This window comes from Oryx dammah, unplaced genomic scaffold (genome assembly GCF_014754425.2).
Source record: "Oryx dammah isolate SB20612 unplaced genomic scaffold, SCBI_Odam_1.1 HiC_scaffold_21, whole genome shotgun sequence".
Taxonomy (NCBI): Eukaryota; Metazoa; Chordata; class Mammalia; order Artiodactyla; family Bovidae; genus Oryx; species Oryx dammah.
In genome coordinates, this window is record NW_024070205.1 from 5,637,721 (window position 1) to 5,661,390 (window position 23,670).

Consider the following 23,670-nt stretch of genomic DNA (forward strand, 5'->3'; position numbering starts at 1 on the left):
CCACCTCATGGAACGCCCCTCCCGCATCAGCCCAGCTCCTTCTCGAGGTTTCCCACAACAGCCGTGCCCTGGAGTCAGCAAGCTGGGCCCTCCCACCCACCTCAGGAGCAGACTGACAAGCCTTCTTTGTACAGCGACTAAGGCCAAAGACAGGGGAACCAGGACCTCATTGGGAATAATATCTCCATTTCTAGGGAAACCGGCAGGACGTTCCTGCCCGCTGTTCTCCTGGTCAGGTTCCACAGACACTTCAAAAGTCTCCGGGAGCCAGAGGAACAGGCGATGAGCCGGCAGCCGCCCGGCGGATGCTCTAGTTGTAATAAAACAGGGTTCCCAACAGGACTCCTCTGATGGCGCCAAACGTTGCTTCAGGTGCCTCTGAAGAGTGCCGCGGACAGGGGGCGCCGGCTCTGACCCTCCCGCCCCAGTCTTTCCTGGGGTCGCGGAAAGATCACAACTCGACCCGGAAGTAGCCGCCTACCTTTCAGGTCCTGAGGGTTGTCGATGATGAAATTGCCATTCCACACCACGGCGAAATCCACGGCCAGGTTGCTGATATCCATGCCGTCATACTGGTACTGCGGGGAGAGGGGCGGGGCACAGGTTCACGAGGAATTCTATCCTGGGGGTCAGGATGCTGCTGGCATCCCGGGGGGGGTGGGGGCAGGAAACAAACCAGGGGCCCGGGTTCCCTCTGGGATGAGAGAGGAGCAGATGGAGAGACGCCGCTCATATCATCATCCCTACAGTGCCTCCCTCCGACTCCCAGTCACTGGTGCCAACAGGACCCCGCTCAGATCCAGTCACTGGTGCCAACAGGACCCTGCTCAGATCCTTTTGCTGGCATTCAAAACCTCCTATAATCCAATCCAGGCTGAGTTCTCCAAACTTCACTTCCACTGCTTTCCTCCAGAAACCTCTGGAGCCCGTCTCTGAGCAAACTCTCTTAAGCCCCTTGCTGCACCTTCAGTTCACACCTCACAAGGAAAGCCTCCCCTCTCCTGATAGCCTCCAGCCTCCAGCACCTTGCCTCTTCTAGCCTGGCTCAGACGCACCTTCCCCCAGGGGTCTTCTCTGCCCTCCCTCCCAGCCCACCCCGTGCCCCTCGTCCCCTGGTGTTTGGTCTTGAACCCGGCACTTCCTGGGATCTGCACTGCGTTTTTCCCCATGGAAGTGTCTTTAGGAGGTCCACACACCGCTCTGGATACCCCTCAAAGCCCTGACACAGCACGTGCATAACGAGCAGCGGTGCCTCGGTGGTTGATCGGCTGGGCCCTGCAGGGGCCCTTTCTTTCCACGTGTGAGCTTTACTTCCATCAACAGTCCACTAGGGACAGTGCCCAGAGCTTTGCGGGCACACCTCTGAGCAACCCAACCCCTGAAGGCTACCAAGCCGCAGTCGGGAGTGGACTTCCTCCGTTGTTGATCCTGCCTGGGACCCTCAGCCCTCAGACACATCAGAACCCGCCCCTCTGGTGGTCCAGCTCCTGAGCCTCGGCGGAGACGGCCCCTGGGACTCCCTGCCGTGGGGGCTGCTGGGCCTGGCCAAGCGGGTCCCAGGGCCGGTCACCATCAGCCTGCCCCCTCCCCGGCCCCGGCTTCCCGCTGCCTTCCTCCCTTTGTCGTGCTCCACGGCTTTCTCATCTCCCACCTTCCCTGGGTGCTGGGCGGTCTTCCACCAATTACAAATTCTATCAAGCGCCCGTGACCTGGGAACCTGACAGCTCCCTGATAAGAGGCCCAAGATTTCTCTTTATCGCTCGCAGGCGAATTACCTTCCCTCAGCACCTTTGTCACCAGCCACCCCCATCTCCCAGCTGACCCTCCATGGGCGGAGACAGGGAGCTGGCAGATGAAAAGATCTTCGCTGGGCTAGCAGGATAATGAAACACCTCGTGGGGCTCTCTGTCTGGCATTTGGGATCGGTTTAACCCTTGCTGCTCTTGAGGTTCACTTTGTCCTCCTCCTCCTCCCCCCTTCCCCACGGCCTTCCTACCTCCCCTGGTCCCTTCCGCAGCCTTCCTCCCACGTGGTACCCTCCCTGCATCCACTCCCCGAACCGGGGCAGGCTCTGGGCTCACACTGACTGGCGCTGAAAAAGTTTGACCAAAGGCTAAGAGGTACTCTTTCAACTCAGAGAGGGCGCAAAGCTCTCAACTTAAGCCACGGGGGTCCTTGCAGCCCTCCATTCCCTCCAACACCTGCCCTGCTCTGCTGAGGAACCCCGGGTGTCTGTATACGCTCCTCTGTCTCTGCAGACGTGGGTTGCTTGTGGACGCGGAAAGTTCTAGAAGCTGGGGGGAGGCCAGGCTGAGGCCCTGGCTCAGGTGAGAGAGAAAGGCCGGCTCTGGCCAGCCTGGGCCCCGGTCCTCTTACCGAACTGTTCTGGCACTGGACGCTGGAGCTGTTGAAGCGCAGGGCGGGGACCCGGTGGACAGCCCCCTGGATGTTGAGGACGCATTCATAGCCCCGCTGGCCAGACTGAGGCTGGGGCAGGTTTCGGGCCTTGAGGGTGATTGGCTTTACTTCCCCGACAGGTATCAGGATCTCCTCAGTGGGGACCAGCTGGGGGCAGTCCTGGGAAGCAAGCAGAAGGCCTCCGTCTGGTCTGTCCTGGCTTATACCTCCCTACTCCCCACGCCCGGGTGGAGGGACAGGCCTTCGATGCCGCGCCAGACCCCCCTGCATCCAGGCGGGCTGCCCCCGAGGACACTCCTCATTGTGGAGTCGGCAGGGAATGTGAGATCTATCTCTTAGCTCCGGGGCTTTGAGACTGTCATCCCCAGCCCATGAGTCATCCTGAATCTGACGTGCATGTTACCATCGAGGAATTAAATTTTCAAGCCTTGATGTGGCAGGTTGTGGAATTTTTATCTCCTGAGACACAGGCTAAACAGGGCTCCACATGTGCCTGTCCCCAGCCTGGATGCCCCCACTGCCGGTTGCCTCTCCCCACCGGGCTCCAGCTCCCCACCCACTTGCACCAACCGTGCCGGAAGCCATCTGTTATCAGCAGCCTCAGCCCCCAGCTCTGACTGAGCAGTCTTTCCAGGAGGTGGATCAAGCCCCCACTGCACCCACCCCCCTGCCTCAACTATCAGTGCTCTAAATGCTTGCTCTGGCTTTTTATCTCAGTTCATTACCAGGCCCGGCGTGAAGACCATGTTGCTTTGGAAGACAAAACAGAAAAAAAAAAAGAAAGTCTTGGTGGGCCCGCGCTGCGGGAAGGACCATGAGAGAGGCAGGACGCGAGGAGGAGAGTGATGTCCCCCAGCTCTTCTTCCAGAGGCTGTTTCTCCGCCAGAGGTCAGCTGGCCACCTCCCCACAGCTCCAGCCCCCTGCCCACTTTCTCCCTCTCTGGGAGGGCACTGCCCAGTGGCCTGGGGCAGTGAGGACACGCAGCCTCCTTCACATGTAGCCATGTCCTGTCTCCAAGGATCAGCTGGGGCAAGTCTTGAAGGAGGCGCCTATTTCCTTGTCCCCTGTGGTCCGTGGTGGTGGTGGTGGTTCTTCAGGGACGGTGTAGGGTTGTTCTGTTGCTCTCCTGCAGAAGGTGCTACTGGCATTTAGAGTAGGGGTGGGCGGGGGGAGGATGGTGAACTTCCTCAAGGTGTAGGACAGTTCGGTTCAGTTGCTCAGTCGTGTCCGACTCTTTGCAACCCGATGGACCGCAGCACGCCAGGCCTCCCTGACCATCACCAACTCCCAGAGCTTACTCAAACCCACGTCCATCGAGTTGGTGATGCCATCCAACCATCTCCTCTGTCATCCCCTTCTCCTCCCGCCTTCAATCTTTCCCAGCATCAGGGTCTTTTCAAATGAGTCAGTTCTTTGCATCAGGTGACCAAAGTATTGGAGTTTCAGCTTCAGCATCAGTCCTTCCAGTGAATATTCAGGACCGATTTCCTTTAAGATGGACTGGTTGGATCTCCTTGCAGTCCAAGGGACTCTCAAGAATCTTCTCCAACACCACAGTTCAAAAGTATCAAGGTGTAGGACAGTCTAGAACAATAAATGGTCCTTCTCCAAGGCCCAAGGCATCCCAGGAAATAATCTGTTGGTATGGCAGGAATGTTGAACGATGGATGGCCTGGGGTGGCGGGGTGAGGGTGGGGGTAGGGGGCAGGGGACGGGGGCTTCTGGCTCAATGTGGGCTTCAGCAGTGGGCCTCAGAAGGAAGTCCTTCACCGTCTGGCCCCTACGTCCCTATTACTCTGAGATTCCTGTGCATCTAGGTCCAGCCATACCACAGAGGAATTTAAGATTAGACCTGAAGAGTCATCGCCCTCACTCATCAACCTCTGGTTCTTTGAAGATGCTTTTCTCTCTACCGGAAACACTCCCTGTCCACCCCTAATCTTCTCCAGCCATACCACAGAGGAATTTAAGATTAGACCTGAAGAGTCATCGCCCTCACTCATCAACCTCTGGTTCTTTGAAGATGCTTTTCTCTCTACCGGAAACACTCCCCGTCCACCCCTAATCTTCCTCCTGGCCCCTGACTCAGCCCTCTTTAGTTGCTGCTGCTGCTGCTGCTGCTAAGTTGCTTCAGTCATGTCCGACTCTGTGCAACCCCATAGACGGCAGCCCACCAGGCTCCCCCGTCCTTGGGATTCTCCAGGCAAGAACACTGGAGTGGGTTGCCATGTCCTTCTCCAATGCATGAAAGTGAAAAGTGAAAGTGAAGTCGCTCAGTCATGTCGGACTCATAGCGACCCCATGGACTGCAGCCTACCAGGCTCCTCTGTCCATGGGATTTTCCAGGCAAGAGCACCAGAGCCTTCAAACTCAGCTCTGCAGCTCCTTCTTTGTAAAGCAGCCCCTGACCCTGTCCCTAACTGGCAGGTCACAGATGCTCCACACCCCTCCCCTGGGCCCTCCGCCAGCCGCACTGAGCCCTCACAGTTGCAGCTTCCTGTTGACTTGCCCTCCTCACTGGCCTGTGAGCCTTGAAGATTAGGCTGCATCTTACTCACCTCCATATCCCCAGGCTTTATCCCCATTCCTGACATGTAGTGGACAACTGCTCATGGCTTGTGGGAAGGTAAGTGGAAATCAAGGAAGTAAAGCAACAGACACAAAACTATCTCAAACTTTCCTTTCAGCTCCACCTTCCCAGATTCTTCAGAGATGAGGGTAAATCCCTATCTTCCGGACATCTAGAGACTTGGGCGGGAGTTTGATTCCCAAAGCTGGGATTGATTTGAAATGGTCACTGTTTCTGGAGTCATAGTCTGGCTAAATTGGTATGTCCGTATCTATGGAGAAATCCTGAGGATTTACGGAAAGCTGGATCCAGGAGAAGTGTGCCACAGAAACCCGTCTAGGAGGGTCTGGCGGAACCTCTGGGGTCATGGAGCCGTCCCTCGGTGACTGCTTGTGAGGGCATGGGCAAGCTCGGTTTCCACAGCAGACAGAATCAGGAGGCAGCCCCAGAACAGCTGGGGCCCTGTTTAGAAGCCAGTCACTCAAGCTGCCAACTCATAAACTTGCTCTTTGCTGCACTTTTACTTTCATTCCCCGAGGGCACTCTTGACAGAGTCTTTCATATATTTATAGCCAAGAAAAAAAAAAAAGTGAACACCACTTTAGGAAAACCCAGGCATCCCATAGAAAAGGAGATACTATTTCCTGTTAGTGGCTAAAAATCCTCATTGAGTCTAATAAATCAGAATTTTAATTTAGACTAGAAATAAGGCTACGGTACAGCAAGGGGTGTGTGTGCGCGTGTGTGTGTGTGTACCTGTAAGAGAGAGAGGGAGAGAACAGATTTTCAGAATCAGAAATAGTTGATATATTGTAAAGGATGACCTGTTGTTTTTCACCTCTAATGAGCTCAGAGAACAAATTCAAATTTCACAAGCAGAGTCTTTAAGATGTACTTTTGGGAGTATGATGTCTTAGGTTAGTGAACAAGATTGTAGAATCCTATTAACCATGAAAAAAATACATGTATGCATGTGTACATGCAAAAATACACATGTACATACCCACACACACCCTCATCTTTTGGGCTGGGTTGTCTGATTCAGCTTGAGAGTTTAAGAATCATAAGTAGACTTTTTGAGTACTTTTATACATTTTTAAAAGAGATTCTAAAATTTTATTTAAAAATAATTCCTGTGGTCTGCTGTTTCAGACTCTCTGGGACTAAGCTGAAGGGTGATGGTTAGGGGCTTCCAAATGCCTAAAGAGGGTTCTGAGACTGCCCCTAGAGAAAAGAATCTCAGGATTTGCTTGGTTTTTTTTTTTTTTTTTTTTTTTGGCTATTTGTCTCAGGCCAGACAGAATCGCATCCTTCCTTGCATTCTCTAGGGCAAAGGAAAGAAGTGGCTGGTGCCCAGGTGGCCTCTCCTCTCCTAGGAAACGGGATACACAGACTCCTTGGGTTATGAGATGGTTCTGCTGGCTGTCTGGAGGCGGCAGTGGGTCTTGGGTGGGAAAGGCGGTGGTGTGGGTTGAAGGTGCAGGAGAGCTGGCAGCCCAGAACATCGCCAAGCTGTCGGAACGTCAGTTCCTCTGGGGTTTGTGACAGGTGATGCTGCGCTGTGCTGGATTAGTCGCTTGGTCAGGTCTGGCTCTTTGTGACCCTATGGACTGTAGCCCGCCAGGCTCCCCTGCCCACAGGGATTCTCCAGGCAAGAATACAGGAGTGAGTTGCCATGCTGTCCTCCAGGGAATCTTCCTGACCCAGGAATGGAACCAGGGTCTCCCGCATGGCAGGCGGATTCTTTACCAGCTGAGCTACCAGGGAAGCCCAAGCTGCAGTGGGTAGCCTATCTCTTCTCCAGGGGAGTCTCTCTGACCCAGGAATTGAATCGGGGTCTCCTGCATTGAAGGTGGATCCTTTACCAGCTGAGCTACCAGGGAAGCCCAAGCTGCAGTGGGCAGCCTGTCTCTTCTCCAGGGGAGTCTCTCTGACCCAGGAATTGAATCGGGGTCTCCTGCATTGAAGGTGGATCCTTTACCAGCTGAGCCACCAGGGAAGCCCGTGGAAGGTGATAGGTTTCGTCAAATATAAAAGGCCATTTCCAACCTGTTTGCTCCTGGGAGTACACACACACACACACCCCTGCATACAGACACGCGCGCACACACACACACACACACACACACACCCTGCATACAGACACACACACACACACACACACACACACACACACCCTGCATACAGACACATGCTGCGCCCTTCATGTAGAGCGTGAGGACTGCTGTGAACGCTGCTGAAAGACATTGCTCCTGCAGACCCCCGGTCTCCTGAGTGACCTCTGTAGTTCATTCTACTCCTCCCTCTGCCTCTAGGTCAATGGGCAGCAGGATCCCGCTCCTTAGCAGCAAGCTGAGCTTCTATCAGGATGAGCAGATGCCTTGTTTGGGGACATCCCGGGGGAGGGGTGGGCTGAGGAGGAGGAGATGTGAGGGGGGAGGGCAGGACGCTGGCCCTGCAGCCTGATGGACGAGCCTCTGGGCCGCATGGTCCACCCTGTTCTGTACTTCACTGGCTCTCAGCACGGGGGATCCTTCCTTCCACCCTCGGAAACGACTGCTCCCACGTGCAAATGACATTATCTTCACCCATTGGACTTCAAAGAGAGAGAGCAGCCCGCATCCGGGTAAGCTAATCGGATTTATGTGGTTCTATCTTTCCCCCGGGACAGGGTGTAAAGGAGATATTTATGTATCTACATCTCACTAGGCCTGGTTTAGCCATGGTGGGAGATGAGCTTTTCAAGCTGAAACCCATATATACTCCGGCGCACACCCGCTCACAAACACTGTGTCACCACTTAACCTGGCCCAGGGGGGCCCAGATTTTTGGGACCCCATCCTAGACTGGCTGGGCTCTGAGTGGGGGAAAGTTCTGGCTTATGAACTTAAAAGCACTCAAGAGATGGCTCAATTGAAATTCAACTTCCTCATCTACAAAATGGGCTCCCAAGGTGGCGCTAGTGGTAAAGAGCCCTCCTGCCAATGTGGGAGACTTAAGAGATGGGATTTCGATCCCGGGGTCGGGAAGATCCCCTGGAGGACGGCATGGCAACCCACTCCAGTATTCTTGCCTGGAGAATCCCATGCACAGAGGAGCCTGGCGGGCTACAGTCCCTAGGGTTGCAAACAGTCAAACACGACTGAACAGACTTACCATGCAGGCATCTATAAAATGGGACCAGTTGTACTTGATCACTCTAGGTTGCAGGCAAGAGGGACATGAAGGTCTGTTGTCAGTGGTAATAAACTGGATTAACCATGTTGATATCATCACTGCATATTTCTCACGTGAACGCAGGATCAGAGGACTTCAACTTATTCAGCGCCAGCTTGGGAACACTGAATCATGATTTCTGCATTTATGTGAGGATCATAGGAAAACTGTTTAAACTTATCAGTTTATTCATCTAGGACAGAATTTACTTCATAGAATAATTACAACTGAGGTTAAAAATATGTATAGTGTTGCATATATAATAAACTCTCAACAAATGCTAACTACTACTATGTTTATTTTGAATTGCATTCACTCTAGGACCCCCCTGGTGGCTCAGACAGTAAAGAGTCTGCCCTCAATGCGGGAGACCCAGGTTCGATCCTTGAGTCAGGAAGATCCCCTGGAGAAGGAGATGGCAGTCCACTCCAGTATTCTTGCCTGGAAAGTCCCAGGGATGGAGAAGCCTGGAGGGCTACAGTCCATGGGGTTGCAAAGAGTTGGACAGTCTATGGGGTTGTTAGTCGGACTAAGCGACTAACACTCTCACTTTCACTTAGCACAGCGGTTCTTGGTTTTCAGGACTAGTCCTGGGATCATTGGTCCATCAGCCCTTTGGAAAGAAGTAGGCAGATGTACCTCATGTACTGGCCACCTTTGCATCTGGACGTGGTACTACTGACCTGTCTTCCACAGGCAGTTTCTCCATCTGTGCAAATGGATTTCTGTGGGTCCCTCCACACTGAGGGGCTTCCCAGATGGCACTAGAGGTAAAGAACCCGCCTGCCAATGCAGAAAATGGAAAAGGTGCCGCTTGGATCCCTGGGTCAGGAAGACCTCCTGGAGGAGGGGATGGCAACCCACTCCCGCATCCTTGCCTGGAGAATCCCATGGGCAGAGGAGCCTGGCGGGCTACAGTTCATGGGTCTCAAAGAGCTGGACATGACTGAGCAACTGCGGACCACACATACGCTATCCCCACCCCGAACCCTCATGACCAACAGCACAGAGCCTGGTTAAGATCAGGACTGCAAGTGTAGCTGAGACCATGAAAACAGACACGCGAACTGGGCCTGATTTTCTGGAGAAAGCATGCTGTACTCCGCCTTTTTGGATGTCTGAGTTCTCTGTAGCCTTGGGCAAAAAAAAAAAAACTAAATTTTTAGCATCTTGGTTACTACATCTGTCAAATATGAATTCTGTGAAACTGCAGGTCTGTTGTGAGAATCGATTGAGATGCCATATGTCAGTGGTTCTCAATCTTCGGCTTACTCTGGGATGGGGCCCAAGAATTCGAATTTCTAACAAGTTCCTGAGTGATGCTGGTGCGGCTGGTTCCCTTCCCCCACCCTCCTGTCACACGCGAGAGAAATGCAAATACGTGATGTCTTAGCTTTGCTATACAAATCAGTGGAGCTAATCAGGTATATATTGTTTCTAAGAAGTAGACAGATGTAAAATTTTGGTTCAAACTGCAGTGGGGCAGGGGGAGGGGGCTTACTGGAAGCATAAAAGATATTCTAGGAACCCCAAAGGGACAGCTGAGGGATCTCCAGTTCCCAAAAGAACCTGAGGATGCCAGGAAAGACTCCCGACTGAATAAAGGAATCTTGCTCAAGCTGAACACGTGCACCTTTGTGGCTCCCCCCATTTTCTGGATCGGGGCACCCCCCGAAAGCAAGCTTCGGACAGCGAGCAGCAGGGTCTGCGGGCTATCGGCTGGGAAGTGATGTGTGAGGGGCTGCAGCCCTGCCATCTCCTGGGGTCCTGCCTCCCGCTTCCCGTCCTGAGCTAAGTCAGGAGCCTGGGGGGCCCCGGCTGCCCCTCCGAGAGGGCCCCTCCCCAGGGTGGGGCCTGGGGCCTGTCAGCAGGGTGAGGAGGAGGAGGCGAGGAGACTAAGGCATTTCTCTCACCTCCAGGAGCAGACATTAAGGAGAGGAAATGAAAATGGAGCCGGGAAGCCTCTGGCTTTCCCCCCAGGGCTCTTAGACGGTATTAATTTAATCCTAACTTCGGATGGCAACTGCCTCTCCCAGGCCCGGCTCTCTGGAATTCTTGAGTTACCCATGGCCGAGAGGGAGCTGTGTTCCAGGGACTTCTAGAGCATGTGAGGGAGGCGGCATGATTCCAGCTAGCCCTCTGGGCCTCAGGCCCCTGGCTCCACACGGGGCAGAGTTACTGTCTCGCTGGGTCTTCCACCCCCTGCCCAAGCTCCTGTGGCTTGCAGGTCCTGTCAGGCTCGGCTCTGGGTTTCTCTGGGCCTGAAGGAGCCCTGCCGCCAGGAGAAAATGGAGTGGCTTCTCATCCGGACGTCCCCGTCATCCCCTCTCCCCATCTCTCTCCCTCGCGCTCTCTCTCAGCATTCTGTCGTCCTTCTCGACTTATTTCATCAACCAAGTTAGGAGGTTAAGGGCTTCCCTTGTAGCTGAGTCTGTAAAGAATCTGCCTGCAGTGCTGGAGACCCGGGTTCGATCCCTGGGTAGGGAAGATCCCCTGGAGGAGGAAATGGCAACCCACTCCAGTATCCTTGCCTGGAGAATCCCATGAACAGAGGAGCCTGGCGGGCTGCAGTCTACGGGGTCGCAGAGTCGGGAACGACTGAGCGACTAACACTTACTAACTTAAGTTAGGAGGTTAGAAGTGGCCGGTATGAAGGTCAGTGTCTGAGGCCCTTCACTGCCCAGCCTTGGCCTCAGCGTCACACTGCCCTTGGCGTCCGGCCTCCCCTGGCCGTTGTCCTGTGGACACCCAGGCTGGGTCCACCCTCTCTCCCACCGCACCCTCGGCTCGTGGGTCCTTTCCTATGGGTGAGAAGACAGGCCTGAAAAGCGGTCGCAGCCTCCTGCAGGATCCCGGGGCTGGGATTAATTTCCGAGGCCCACTAAGACCAGCGTGGCGCTCTCTGGGCAGCCACTTCAAAGCATCCCGACTGGCTGGAGGAAAGGCCTCCCTGAAAGGTTCTTGGGGCCTGAGATAACTGGCTCCATCCCACGGAGGCCCCTGCGGTTGGGTCTGCCTTAAATACCGCCTGTGGGCACCATCTGTGTGTCTTTCTTTCAAGACAGGCAGATTTCTTTTTTTTTTTTCTAGCCTGAATATAACACATATTGTTTCAGAAGCTAAGAAGAATTCAAGGCCGTGTGTATGTGTGTGTGTGTGTGTGTGTGCGTGTGTGTGTGTGTGTGTTTGAGAAACCTTTCAAGGCTTACTTTCTCCTTAAATTAAAAGTTTAAAAAATTAGATTTATTGAGGTATAACTGGGCTTCCCAGGTAGCTCAGTGGTGAAGAACCTGCCTCCCAATACAGGAGACACGAGTTTGATCCCTGGGTCAGGAAGATTTCTTGGGGAAGGAAATGGCAACCCATTCCAGTGTTCTTTCCTGGGAAACCCCATGGAGAGAGGAGCCTGGTGAGTTACAGTACATGGGGCTGCAAAACAGTCCGGCCTGACTTAGCGACTAAACAATTGACAAATTGACAAAATCGTGAGGTATTTAACACTGATGAGCCTATCCACAGGGCGGGGATAGAGATGCAGACACAGAGCAGAGACTTGTGGACACATCAAGAGGAGAGGCTGGGACGAACTGAGAGAGCAGCGCCGAAATATCTACGCTGCCATGTGTAAAATGGACAGCTAGTGGGAAGTTGCTGTTTAACACAGGGAGCTCAGCCTGGTGCTCTGTGATACCTAGAGGGCTGGGTGGGGGTGGAGCCTCAAGGGGAGGGGATATAGGGACACATAACAGGTCAGGAACCAACAGTTAGAATTGGACATGGAACAACAGACTGGTTCCAAATAGGAAAAGGTCAAGGCTGTATATTGTCACCCTGCTTATTTAACTTATATGCAGAGTACATCATGGAAGCGCTGGGCTGGAGGAAGCACAAGCTGGAATCAAGACTGCTGGGAGAAACATCAATCTCAGATATGCAGATGACACCACCATTATGGCAGAAAGTGAAGAACTAAAGAGCCTCTTAATGAACGTGAAAGAAGAGAGTTAAAAAGTTGGCTTAAATCTCAGCATTCAGAAAACTAAGATCATGGCATCTGGTCCCATCACTTCATGGCAGATAGATGGCAAAACAGTGGAAACTGTGACAGACTTTACTTTTTTGGGCTCCCAAATCACTGCAGATGGTGACTGCAGCCATGAAATTAAAAGACACTTGCTCCTTGGAAGAAAAGTTATGACCAACCTACACAACATGTTTAAAAACAATACTTTGCCATGAAAGGTCCATCTAGTCAAAGCTATGGTTTTTCCAGTAGTCATGTATGGATGTGAGAGTTGGGCTATAAAGAAAGCTGAGTGCCAAAGAACTGATGCTTTTGAACTGTGGTGTTGGAGAAGACTCTTGAGAGTTCCTTGGACAGCAAAGAGATCCAACCAGTCCATCTTAAAGGAAATCAGTCCTTACTATTCATTAGAAGGACTGGTGCTGAAGCTGAAACTCCAGTACTTTGGCCACCTGATGCAAAGAATTGACTTATTTGAAAAGACCCTGATGCTGGGATTGAAGGCAGGAGGAGAAGGGGATGACAGAGGATGAGATGATTGGATGGCATCACTGGCTCAATGGCTCATGAGTTTGAGTAAACTCCAGGAGTTGGTGATAGACAGGGAGGCCTGGTATGCGCAGTCTATGAGGTCTCAAAGAGTTGGAAACGACTGTGCAACTGAACTGAACTGAATGGCTGATTCATATTCTTCTACAGCAGCAGGCTGCTAAGTTGCTTCAGTCGTGTCCTACTCTGTGCGACTCCATAGACGGCAGCCCACCAGGCTCCGCCATCCCTGGGATTCTCCAGGCAAGAACACTGGAGTGGGTTGCCATTTCCTTCTCCCTTCTACAGCAGAAACCAACACAAAAGCAATTATCATCTAATTAAAAAAATTAAGTGTACAACATGATCATGTCGATCAAGGTGCTCTTTCTTGGAAGTAACTGTTACTTCTACCCTGATTAGGAGAGACAAGAAACTTTCTTGAAATCTTAGACAAGGAGCTCCAAGGAACACTTCCTATCAATGACGTTTGGTTACAGTGGTCACTGATTCCTCTATGCTTGCATGCATGCACGCTGCAGACTTTCACTGAAAAAGGTCCTGAGGATTTAATGATAAGATATAACTCCTGCCTTTAAGGAGGCCGTAGTCAAATGGCACCCCACTCCAGTATTCTTGCCTGGAAAGCCCCATGGACAGAGGAGCCTGGCAGGCTACAGTCCATGGGGTCGCAGAGTCGGACACAACTGAGCGACTTCACTTCTTCAGTCTAGAGTAAGAGGGAGACAGATGAAGGTCACAGCAATATTTGTACATGCTACACGTCACTTGTTTACATTTATGGATTTCCTAAAAGGTAGAATGAGATGGGGATGTATATTCACCCACATGTGTGTTTGTGGGAAGAAGTAAGGTCTCTACAGTTGTTCAAACCCAACTACTGGTCACCCTGGGGCATGGAAAACATTAGATATGAGAAAAGGACATTGAGCTAGCAGGCTTCATTGTCCTAAGGCCTGCTGTGAGCTTGTAAGAAAGTGAACCTCAAGGAAACATCACTGGGTGGGATTATTTATTGGAAAGATAAGCAACTTATTATCTCCCTGTGTTGATAACAAAGGTGGAACCGGTCTTAGGGACGGCACATCGACTGTATTCATAAAATGTGACTTTTAGCAAGCCTGGGTTCTTTTCACCAGCGGACTGCCTCTCTCTTCTATAAGGCCACCTACTCAGTCCTACAAAAGAGTCAAAGAATCATTGAATTTTAGCCTAGGAAGAGAGGCTGGCATGAAAGAGTGGTTGAGAGTGAATGTGCTATTGAACTAGACTATGTCTGCAGCCAAGCAGAGGGCTTAAAACTCAGAGAACAAATGCCATTCTCTACACTCTTCTAGACCGTGGAGTCTGTTTGGTTGGATATGTTTCCTCTGAGCTTTCAGTCTCAGCCCTCAGCTCCCCTCGCACTTTGAATGAATACAATTCCTGGAGTCTAGCAAATACAGCACACGTCTCCTTCTCAGGAGTATTTGCTGCCTTTTTTTTTTTTTTTTGGCTTTATAATACCAAGGCTTTCTAACCTCTCTGGAAGAAGACAACATGGACCAGGGCAAGGAGATGGCCAAGCTGTCGGACTGGCCATCTGAAAAGGGAGGTCTGCGCGGATTCACTGGGGATGTTGCCGTGCCAGGCTGAGCCCTGCTTACCTCTGAAATGTTGATCCGACCCTCCTGGAAGGAGCAGGTGGTGGGGTCATGAGTACAGAGGTTTCGGTATTTGCACCAATGGCAGCGGAAGGCGCTGTTGACACAGGACAGGCACCTGCAAAGACGCAGACAGTAAGAGGCAAAGAGGAGAGCACACAGGGAAGGGAAGGGGACCAGGGAGCCCACGTGCCATGATGGAAGTCTGTTACCCGAGTCTCACTCTCAGGGAGGTGGGCTGCGGGGGCATCCCCAGCCCTGAAAATTGTGGCTTCTCCCTCTAAGATGCTCAGGGGACCAGGGGACCAGAAAATTGAGGGAGAAATGTGTCCAGAGTGGGAATGTCTCTGAAAGCAGTGGAGTGCTAGAGTTGGTCTGTTTCAGCTCATGACAGCCAATTATTCATATTTTCAGGAATGTTGCAAGCGGGTCATCAACATGATAGTAGCTTGAAACGAGCCACAGAGGGAGTATTTATGCCATAGAAATTGGAAAATGCCACCTAATAAGCTTTTCTCCCTGATTTCTGATAGCTAAACATTTGCCAGCCTAGCACCACTTATAAGAGGGAATGGCCCAAGGAGAGCAGGGATAGGAACTGGGCCGACCTGGTTCCCGTTTTGCCTCTGGCCCTGCCATTAGGGCTGCCCCGAGTAAGTCACTTCACCTGCTGAATCGGAATTTCTTCATCCGTCTGTACTAAAACTTTTCTGTCCACTCCACGGGGTTGTTTTGTGTCAAACGAGATAACGTATAGGACATGGTTTTAAAAAATACAATGCTAAATGTATTATTTTTAGGGGCTTAACGTCCCTGTTACTTCAAGCTCTTAACGCATATTTGAGTGTTCACAGGTGGTTCATATCACCTGTGTTTTGGAGTTTGAGTGGAGTGAATGGGTATCAGCTGATGACTCTGTTGCCCTCTCCAAGTAGCCAGATGTGGGAGCAACAGGCTGCGTGTGGTTCCTGCCTTTCTCGCTAGGTAGAGCGCCTCTTTCCCTCCGGTTTCCCCTGCATTCTGTGTATCATCTAGGCTCCCTGTGTGCGGTCAGACCACCGTCAGGGAAATAGGTTTGGCCGGTGGAGTTGCTCTACCGGCTCCTTGCCAGATCCCCCCTAGTCCAGCCTTGTTCCCATTGGACCAACCTGGCAGGCACATGGCCAGGTCTGCAAACTGGCGCCACCTGCTGGGGCTCTAACGGCATTCGGGCGGATGGGGCTTGATCCAGGGCCCATTGGCTTATAAACCACGTTGGACCAGGCGCGATATCCCATCGACACTTCTTCCCCATGCCGGATATTTTCATCCCCTTCTAGATATGCCCATAGTTATTTCGTTCCTGCACTTAGGCCAGATGGATTGGGTCTTCCTCACATCTTACGATTCAGCAAGTAAATCACAAAAATGGATCAAGGATGATGAGATCAGGGTTCTTCGAGAACAGGCTTGTCCACTTGCTAATTTGGTGACCTCCAATGGAGCACCTATCCCCTCTGGGCCTTAGTTTATCATAGTAAAAGGAGAGGCTTGAACACGATCCTGTGATTTGTAACTGGATGGATAAGATAAGACAGTGCGTGGCAATAAAAGGACAAAGATACTTGCTTTTCTTTCTGCTAAAACTTGCTGCCCGTGACAGCATCTCCACTGCCACGGTAATCCACGGTGGAGAGTGGTGACATCACACTGGGGTGTCGTGGAGATGAGGACGTTCTCACAAGCAATGCGTTCCATCACCACTGTGCTGGAGCGTGAGAGGGAGGTTGGGGAGTTCCCACTCCAAGATGCTCGCAGTTCCCAAAACAGGGTTAGCTGGGATTGGACGCAGGGCTTAGGGGGCGATTTTATCCGGTTCAGCTTCTGCCACATACCCCCTTGTCTTGGCTCCTCCCAAGCCACTTTTTATCACTTGTTCTGTCTTTCTGTCTCATCTATTGATTTGTCCCAAATGGGTCCAAGTGACGGTGCTCCTTCCTTAGCTACTCTGGAGACCCAAGAACTCCAGCAAATGATTCTCATCATGAAAATCCAGATCAGAAAAGGGGAAATGAATGAAGCTCATTTGTCTATTTGTATGGCTTAAAGGTTCCTTTAGGGCTTAGCTGCTAACGGAGCCTTTCCCCACATGGATTGCTGGGCCCGTCGTGGCCGCAGCCTGGACCCTCAGGCTTGACGCCACTGGAGTCCTCAGGCAGATGCTGCCCTGGGCAACAGGAAGGATGGGTCCCCAGAACGTTCCCAGGCGCTTCTCCCTCTGGCCTGGAGATCTTGGTTGACCTCTGCTCTTGCCTATGACCAAGGTCACATGGCCCTTTATGTGGCCCTATTATAGAGACCCCGGTTTCTCTTTTTCTCAATCACACAGCACATTAGTTTCCAGATAACGTGGAAAGAGTCTCAGTTTCACTTCAAGAGAAGACCGGCAGAAACTAAGTATGGCTCTCTCTCCTCCACTCCTGGCCCCGATTTTTACTTATGAAGTGCGCCCGGCTTTCTGCACAGCTGTAAGAACTCACAGCCATGGCACTCAGCTGCTGGACGTGGCTGGTGAAGGCACATGGTCAGCACCTAAGCCCCCTGGGGACCGACGGTTGGGTCTGGTTTTCGCTTCCTCCTTGAAAAGTTGAAGGCTCAGTGTGGAGCTCGGTAGAGCTGAAAGCCTCCTCGCTGTGTCCCAGCCCAGGTCCTTTATTCAGGCGCTGGGTGAGGCCATTTTCCCAGCCTTGCCCCTTCCTCTGAGGCTGTCATCTCTGAGGCCCTCTTCACGTGCCCATGGATGATGTGGGTACATGCCGCTGGCTGTTGATCTCCACATTCAAAGCCACCACCCGCTGGCATAAAAGGGAGGACTTTCCTTCGAGCTCCTGGGTTGTGACTTCTGTTTCTATTTCAAACCCGTTTTAGCTTGAGAGTTGAGGGTAGGGTGTGTTGTGAGGGAGACTGAATGAGATCAGAGGCTGTGGACAGCAAATGCCATTCAGTTGGGTATAACTGAATAAACTGAATATAACTGGAATATTTATGGGACACTTTTCGATGTTCTAGACAAAGTGCCACGTCTGATCAGGAGATTGGGTGGTGAACGTAAGACCATTCTTGTCCTAAGGGAACTTAGGAACCCCCCCCACACACACATATTCAGACCCGGGGCAAGTTGGCTTCTGGCCTGGCCCTGCCAGGACCCACTTGCTCGCCAGCCTCCTCTGACCTCATCTCTAAGGGAGGACTCTGGCCTAGGTGCTCTTCCCACTCTGACCCTAAATGACTGCTAGCGCCGCTAGGGGCGTGCTTACAGTTGGTGGGCACTGCAGTTGTAGAACTTGAACTCAGTGCTGACGAATATCTTCCCTGTCTCCTTGGATCTCAGCTGCAGCTCTAGCCCAAACCAGTCTGAAAAAAAAAGGGGTGGGGAGGAGAAAGTTACAAGCTGGGAGCCCAGTGGAGAGGCTGGGGGGTAAATCATTCAGCCACTCCGGGGCTCCCGTGGGGCAGTGATGGCAGATGGAGCCTTCCTGAGTCCTCTTCCAAAAGTCCCTTTCGTCCTTCTGATGACCAGCCCATCACTGAGACCCAGACACCCCAGGTCCCCCTCTTAGGGAGGAGGTGACGGATCAGATCTTGTAGGGTCCCCTGCCTAGGCTGAATATGTTCAGTTACTGAAAGACTGTCAGAAATATCAGGTCACCAAAAAAAAAATTAAAATTTTAAAAATATATATATCAGGTCAAAACCTCTAAAAGCCCCCAGTTCTATGAAAAGAACCTACTAAAAACCACTGGCTGAAGCCACCGATGTTCCTCGAAGGGAAGGGAAGTCTGGAAAAACTCTTATGCACATTGTGCAGGCTTAACCCAAATGGGAGACAGGGACCTCCCTCTTCCTGAAATTTCCTTGGGGCATGACAGCTTGCTTTCAAACTTAAATGGATTTATAAGTCAAATTAGAGTCTGGCGTAAGAACACCTAGTCTGGCAGCTGTCAGTCGGTCTGTGCTGGCACTTGCCACCCTGTCTCCTGGGTCCCCTACTCTGGGCCAGCCTGATCAAGCAGCCCTGAGCATTTGACGCTCACTGCAGAGGCTTCTTACCCTGATCCAGAGGGATGACAGGCACATCCTTGGGTCCCGGTGAGATGCAGATGACCTGGCTCCCAGATACTTGTCCCTCTACCTCCGTCAGGTTCCCAAAGGCACAGGAGATGCCCACAGACAGATCGGGGGCATCGCTCACAACCAGGCTGAGCTGTGGGCGGAGCAGAGAGACGACGCTGTGGGAAGACCCTGCAGGGCTCAGGGGACCTGAGCTCCAGGCCTGGCCCTGCCGCTGTCCACTTGCTCACTCCTCTCCCCGGACCTCATCTAGGAAGAGGATGTCGGTCCAGGAGACCTTCTAGCTTTGACCCGGAGCCTTTACCGTAGCATTGCAAGGGTGTTGCGGGGTCAGTGGTCTTTATTATTGATATTACTTTTTGGTTTTGTCCAGAATCATAAAGCACTGGCGGGAGAGGAAGGGATGCTAGAGGTGGGGGAAGTTCCCAAAACCCATCTCAGCCCGAGCTCGTTTTGACATGAAACCATGCAAACTTGAAAAAAGCCAGTTATGAGTTGAACTCATCACAAACAAGCCTTAGGTTCATAGGAGAACATGTGTTACCAGCCTGGAGGTTTATAAGGAGTTTACCATTTGGCCGGCTCCCCACCCTCGCTGTCATGCAGGGGCTGGCTACCAAGGTGGTGGGCTTCTATTCTCGGTCGGCCTCTGGCTCTTTGCCCCCTGAGTGCTCCCCGAGAGCAGGGCAGTTGCCTCACAAGGCGCTTAGAGGATCAGAGAAAGGCAGGGAGTGGACACCAATGCCCTGGATGACGTCTGCGGTTCCCTAGGCTTCCAGGGAGGCCAGAGGTCTGCAGACTTTTTAAGTTTGCATATCCTCCTCCGAATGGTAAAAATATCACAGACTGTCAGAAGAATGATCAAGAAACCACTTAATAGCCAAACACTGCTCTGAATTCCGTGCCCTCGGAAGTGGGTTTGTACTAAATGACAACAATATGATATCTAAGTGGTATTGGAAACCAGAGGAGAGAAATGTGACTCCTCCAGTGGGGAGTGCCCATGGGGGTTCGCAGTGACAACACCCCGTGTCCTCCGAGAAGCGAGTCCTGAGGGAGGGAGGTCTTGCTTTGTCTTCTCATGATGCCTGGAGGGCTTTCTCAGCCCCAGTGGCCATCACCTAGCCTTTCCATACATTTGTCTGCCGCTGAACCTCTGCCCCAGTTTCGTTTCCATGGGGCCGAGAGACTTAGGTACAAACTCTGCTGTTTGTTCCCTCAGCTCTGTGGGAGCCAAAACCTCCCAGTGGGGATGAATGAACGCAAGTCTTGGGAGGTTCATTAACTAATTAGCATTCGTGAATGCCCATAAAACCTCCAGAAGGGAATAACCGTGCAGGCCCTAGGATGTGGAGTATTTGGGCTTGCACCTCGACAGGTGGTGAAGGACTGCTCTATCTCTTTAATATTCTTTCGGCACACCCTGTGAGTTAAGCTCAGTCTCTCTGTGTCTGTCTGTCCATCTGTCTGTCTGCCTCTCTCTCACATACACATACAAAGGCAACTCCAAGTTCCTGTGAGCAACTGTGCAAATCTCCATCATACACCACAGAATGGGATGGGATTGTATGATGCTGCAGAGGCTTGTTGCTAAATGCAAAGTGCAGATTTACAAACCAGATCACTGGGTGACGGATCTGCAAGGAGCGGGGCGAATGACTGGGTCCTGGGAAACGACAGGCGTTACCATAGTTTTCCTCTAAAATGTCCTCGGAGCGCGTGGAGTCTGATCCGCTTACACTGCGGAGTTAAAGGAACACACCCACGCCTGCGCGCGCTGAGCCCCGCCCCCAGGCCCCGCTCGCGCTCACTCACCAGCCGGCTGTGCTCAGACACGGAGATGCTGCTGGGGTGCACCTCGAGCCTCACGCACTGGCTGATGCTGGCGGCAAATCGGTTAGGCTCCCAGGCCCGCTGGCACCGGTCCCTGCGGGAGCACCTGCCACAGACGCACAGGGGTGAGTGAGGCGGCCCTGCGGCCCGTGTCCGTCTTCTCAGGGCGAGCTTCCCTTCTCCCAGAGGGCTCGGTGACTCCCAGATGGTCTCTACTGCGGTCTAAGACAGGCTAAGGGAGCTTTCCTGGTGGCTCAGTGGGAAAGAATCTGTTAGGGGAAGCACCCCGGCCAGGCACCACCGTCACCACTGGCAGGAGCTGTTTTATGACCGGAGGTCCTGGTGAGGAACACGGAACTAAGAAGCCACCCCCCACCGGAAGAGTTCGGGAAAGGTCAAAAGGAGACACCACATGTCTGACCCCCTCCCAGAATCCTCCTCGCTGGCATCCATCTTGGCTGAACAAGGCCTGCACCACCAGGAAGGACTCTGAGTCAGAATGATGGGCTAAAGACAACCGGGAAACTAATCCCATCACCATAAAGCCCGAGACTGCGAGCCACGTGGCGGAGCAGTTCTCTGGGTTCCCTCACCCTCCTGCTCTCTGCCCAGCGGCCTTTCCAATAAAGTGTCTTGCTTTGTCAACACGTGTATCTCCTTGGACAATTCATTTCTGAGTGTTAGACAAAAGCCCAGTTTCAGGCCCTGGAGGGGATCCCCCTCCCTGCAACAAATCTGCTTGCCAGTACAGGAGACACAGGTTCAACCCCTGATTCGGGAAGATCCCACATGCTGTGGAGCAACTAAGCCGGGGCACCACAACTCCCGGCCTGCGCTCTAGAACCCTGGAGCTGCAAGTGCTGAAGTCCACACCCCCCAGAGCCCGTGCTCTGCAACAAGAGAAAAGCCCACTCGGCAATGAGACGCCCGATGCTGCAACGAGAGAAAAGCCCGCTCGGCAACGGAGACCTGGCACAGCCAAAAATAATAAAAAACAAATTAGAAGACTATTTAAAAAGAGGACAGACTAAGAGAAGTGGGATCAAAGCCCCTCCTCCCAAAATGAGAGCTGCAGTTTAGACATAAAGAATAGCTCTTATAGACAGCATCTTTATGGGAAGCTCTGTGAGTGAGGGAGGGAAGGTTGGGGAACAGAAGACGTATCAGGCAAAAGGCAAAGAATGTGAACTCTGGAGCAGGGTGCTTGGGTTCTAACCCAGACCTCCAGCCTGCTAGCTGTGGCCCCATTGGGCAAGTTCCTGGAAGTCCCCACGTGTCAGCTCCCCCAGCTGTAAAATGCGGGGCCCAATGATAATACTGTATCTCACAGGCCTGGTGTAAGTATTAAAAGAACTAGTGTTTAGAAAATGGCCTGTTCTTGGCCCTACTAAGAAAAATATTAATGATGATGGCTATGGATATTATTATTATTCCCCCCCAGGGGCATGTAAAACCCTGGATAGGGTCTTAGCTGTGTGGGATAGCGTGCGTGTGACCTTGTGGCTGGATTCCCGGCTCTTTGAAGGCAGGGGCCATGTTTTATTCATTGAGATATTCCACCTGTCACATGGTTTATTTTCAATAAATGTTTGTGAAACACAGACGGGGAGGCACGGGCAGGGTTGCCTCTGTCAGGAAGCGCGCGTGGAGCTTCGTCCCCCATCTTCATCTCTGGTCCTTGGCGCTGCGGGCCACAGCAGCAGGTGGGCACTGTGACCCCTGCACGCAGGCTCCAGGGCTGGCGCTTCTCCGACCAAAGCGCCCCTCTGGGGACGCGACAAGAGTTCACCACCCAGCGGAGATTCCCACCGAACTCCCCACAAATTCCCTCCCCCCGACCCTTCCTTGCCAGGCACATAATGGATCTAAATATGAATGCTGTCAAAGGAAAGAATTATGGAGGTTTAAGTGAATCCTTAAGATAGCTCTAAAGTGAGCTCTTGACTGGAGCCTTTATCTCATTGACTCACTGAAATGGCTCTTTTTTATCATACTATTTATGGCAACAGCCCCAACAGAGATAAATAGCCTCTGAGACAATAACATACTTGCAAGAGCAAGGCCTACAGAAGAGACAGGAGGGTTTCAGATCCAGAGGCTCTTGAGCTACCTCCCTCAGCCCTCTGCCTCTGCTCAAATCCAGTGCGCTGGAGGTGGTCCCTCCACTCGGCCCCGTCACCCAGGCAAGGGGACGGCGGGTGGGTGGGCAGTGCCCAAGGGGCTGAAGATGAGACCGGCCAGGAGAAGGGAAAAGTCCATGTGGAACTGGGGAAAGGCTTGATGCACACATGGTGCAAGAGGCAAGCTGAGCTGTTGGAAGGAGCGGTGCATCCCTGGGAGGTGATGAGAGGGGAGGGGCTCAGAGCGCAGAGGAAACCTGAGACCCTTCCTGAGGTCATTCTAAGAGCCCGGCTGACCTGGCCCAGGAGGATGGGTGGTCTGGGAGACTCGGACATCGTGGCCAGACTGGGTGGTGGTATGGCTGGACCTGTCCACCGCCCAGTGAGGGGGCCAGGTGACCCAGGCCACTGCGAGGAGCTGGGGGTGGCTGTCGGGTTCCGTGGAGGGAGAAACCCTCATGAGGAAAGAGAGCCTGCTGGCTGTAGGGCCAGCCTCACCGATGGGAACCCCAATTGTAGCCACCTCTCAATGCTGGAGACTCAGGTTCAACCCCTGGGTCGGGAAGATCCCCTGGAGAAGGAAATGGCAACCCACTCCAGTACTCTTGCCTGGAAAATCCCATGGACCAAGGAGCCTGGTGGGCTACGGTCCATGGGGTCGCAAAGAGTTGGACACGACTGAGCCCTTTCCGGCATTCCCGGGGCCCAGCAGGGGTGGCATCAGTATCTCTGCCACTTGTCTGACCCACGTGGCGCCGCTCTGTCCTGGTTCTGGTGAGGGCATTTCTGGCAAAAACTTTTCTGAGGAGCCTCTTACCTCCGAATCTAAGCAGGGAACCCAGGATGTGTGGGTGCCAATCCAGTCCGGATTTTGCAACTGTGAGGCGCCTGCTTCGCTCCCTCCCTGCATAGCCCTTCCAACACCTGCTGTGGAGGCTGGAAGCCAAGAGCGATTGTGCAGGACCCTGAACTCTGGCCCTCCGCCTCCGCCCCCACCCTAAACCGGCACTTCTCGTGGGGGTGCTCTGCTGGCTGGCACGGAGCCCTGGAGTTTCCGAGGCCGCTGGGGAGCAGAATTCCTAGCCAGCCGCCTCCCCCTCTGCCTTTGGGGTTTCTCCCCTCTGCTCTCCCTCTGGGGCTCTTGGAGTTAGGAAGTTTAAGTGCGATTTTGCATTTCTATCGGGCTG

General features: G+C 52.7%; 1 protein-coding gene across 1 annotated transcript in view; it reads right to left on the reverse strand.

The window, feature by feature from the left end:
• The window catches only part of PLXNA2 (plexin A2), a 232,718-nt gene that overhangs the window by 63,608 nt on the left and 145,440 nt on the right, over nt 1–23,670 (reverse strand). The window contains exons 6-11 of the mRNA XM_040263761.1: nt 20,346–20,469; nt 18,510–18,663; nt 17,717–17,813; nt 14,424–14,538; nt 2,377–2,577; nt 482–578 (exon numbers count right to left, since the gene is read on the reverse strand). Of these exons, the coding sequence (XP_040119695.1) occupies nt 482–578; nt 2,377–2,577; nt 14,424–14,538; nt 17,717–17,813; nt 18,510–18,663; nt 20,346–20,469 (788 nt within the window). The remainder of the gene's footprint in view (nt 1–481; nt 579–2,376; nt 2,578–14,423; nt 14,539–17,716; nt 17,814–18,509; nt 18,664–20,345; nt 20,470–23,670) is intronic.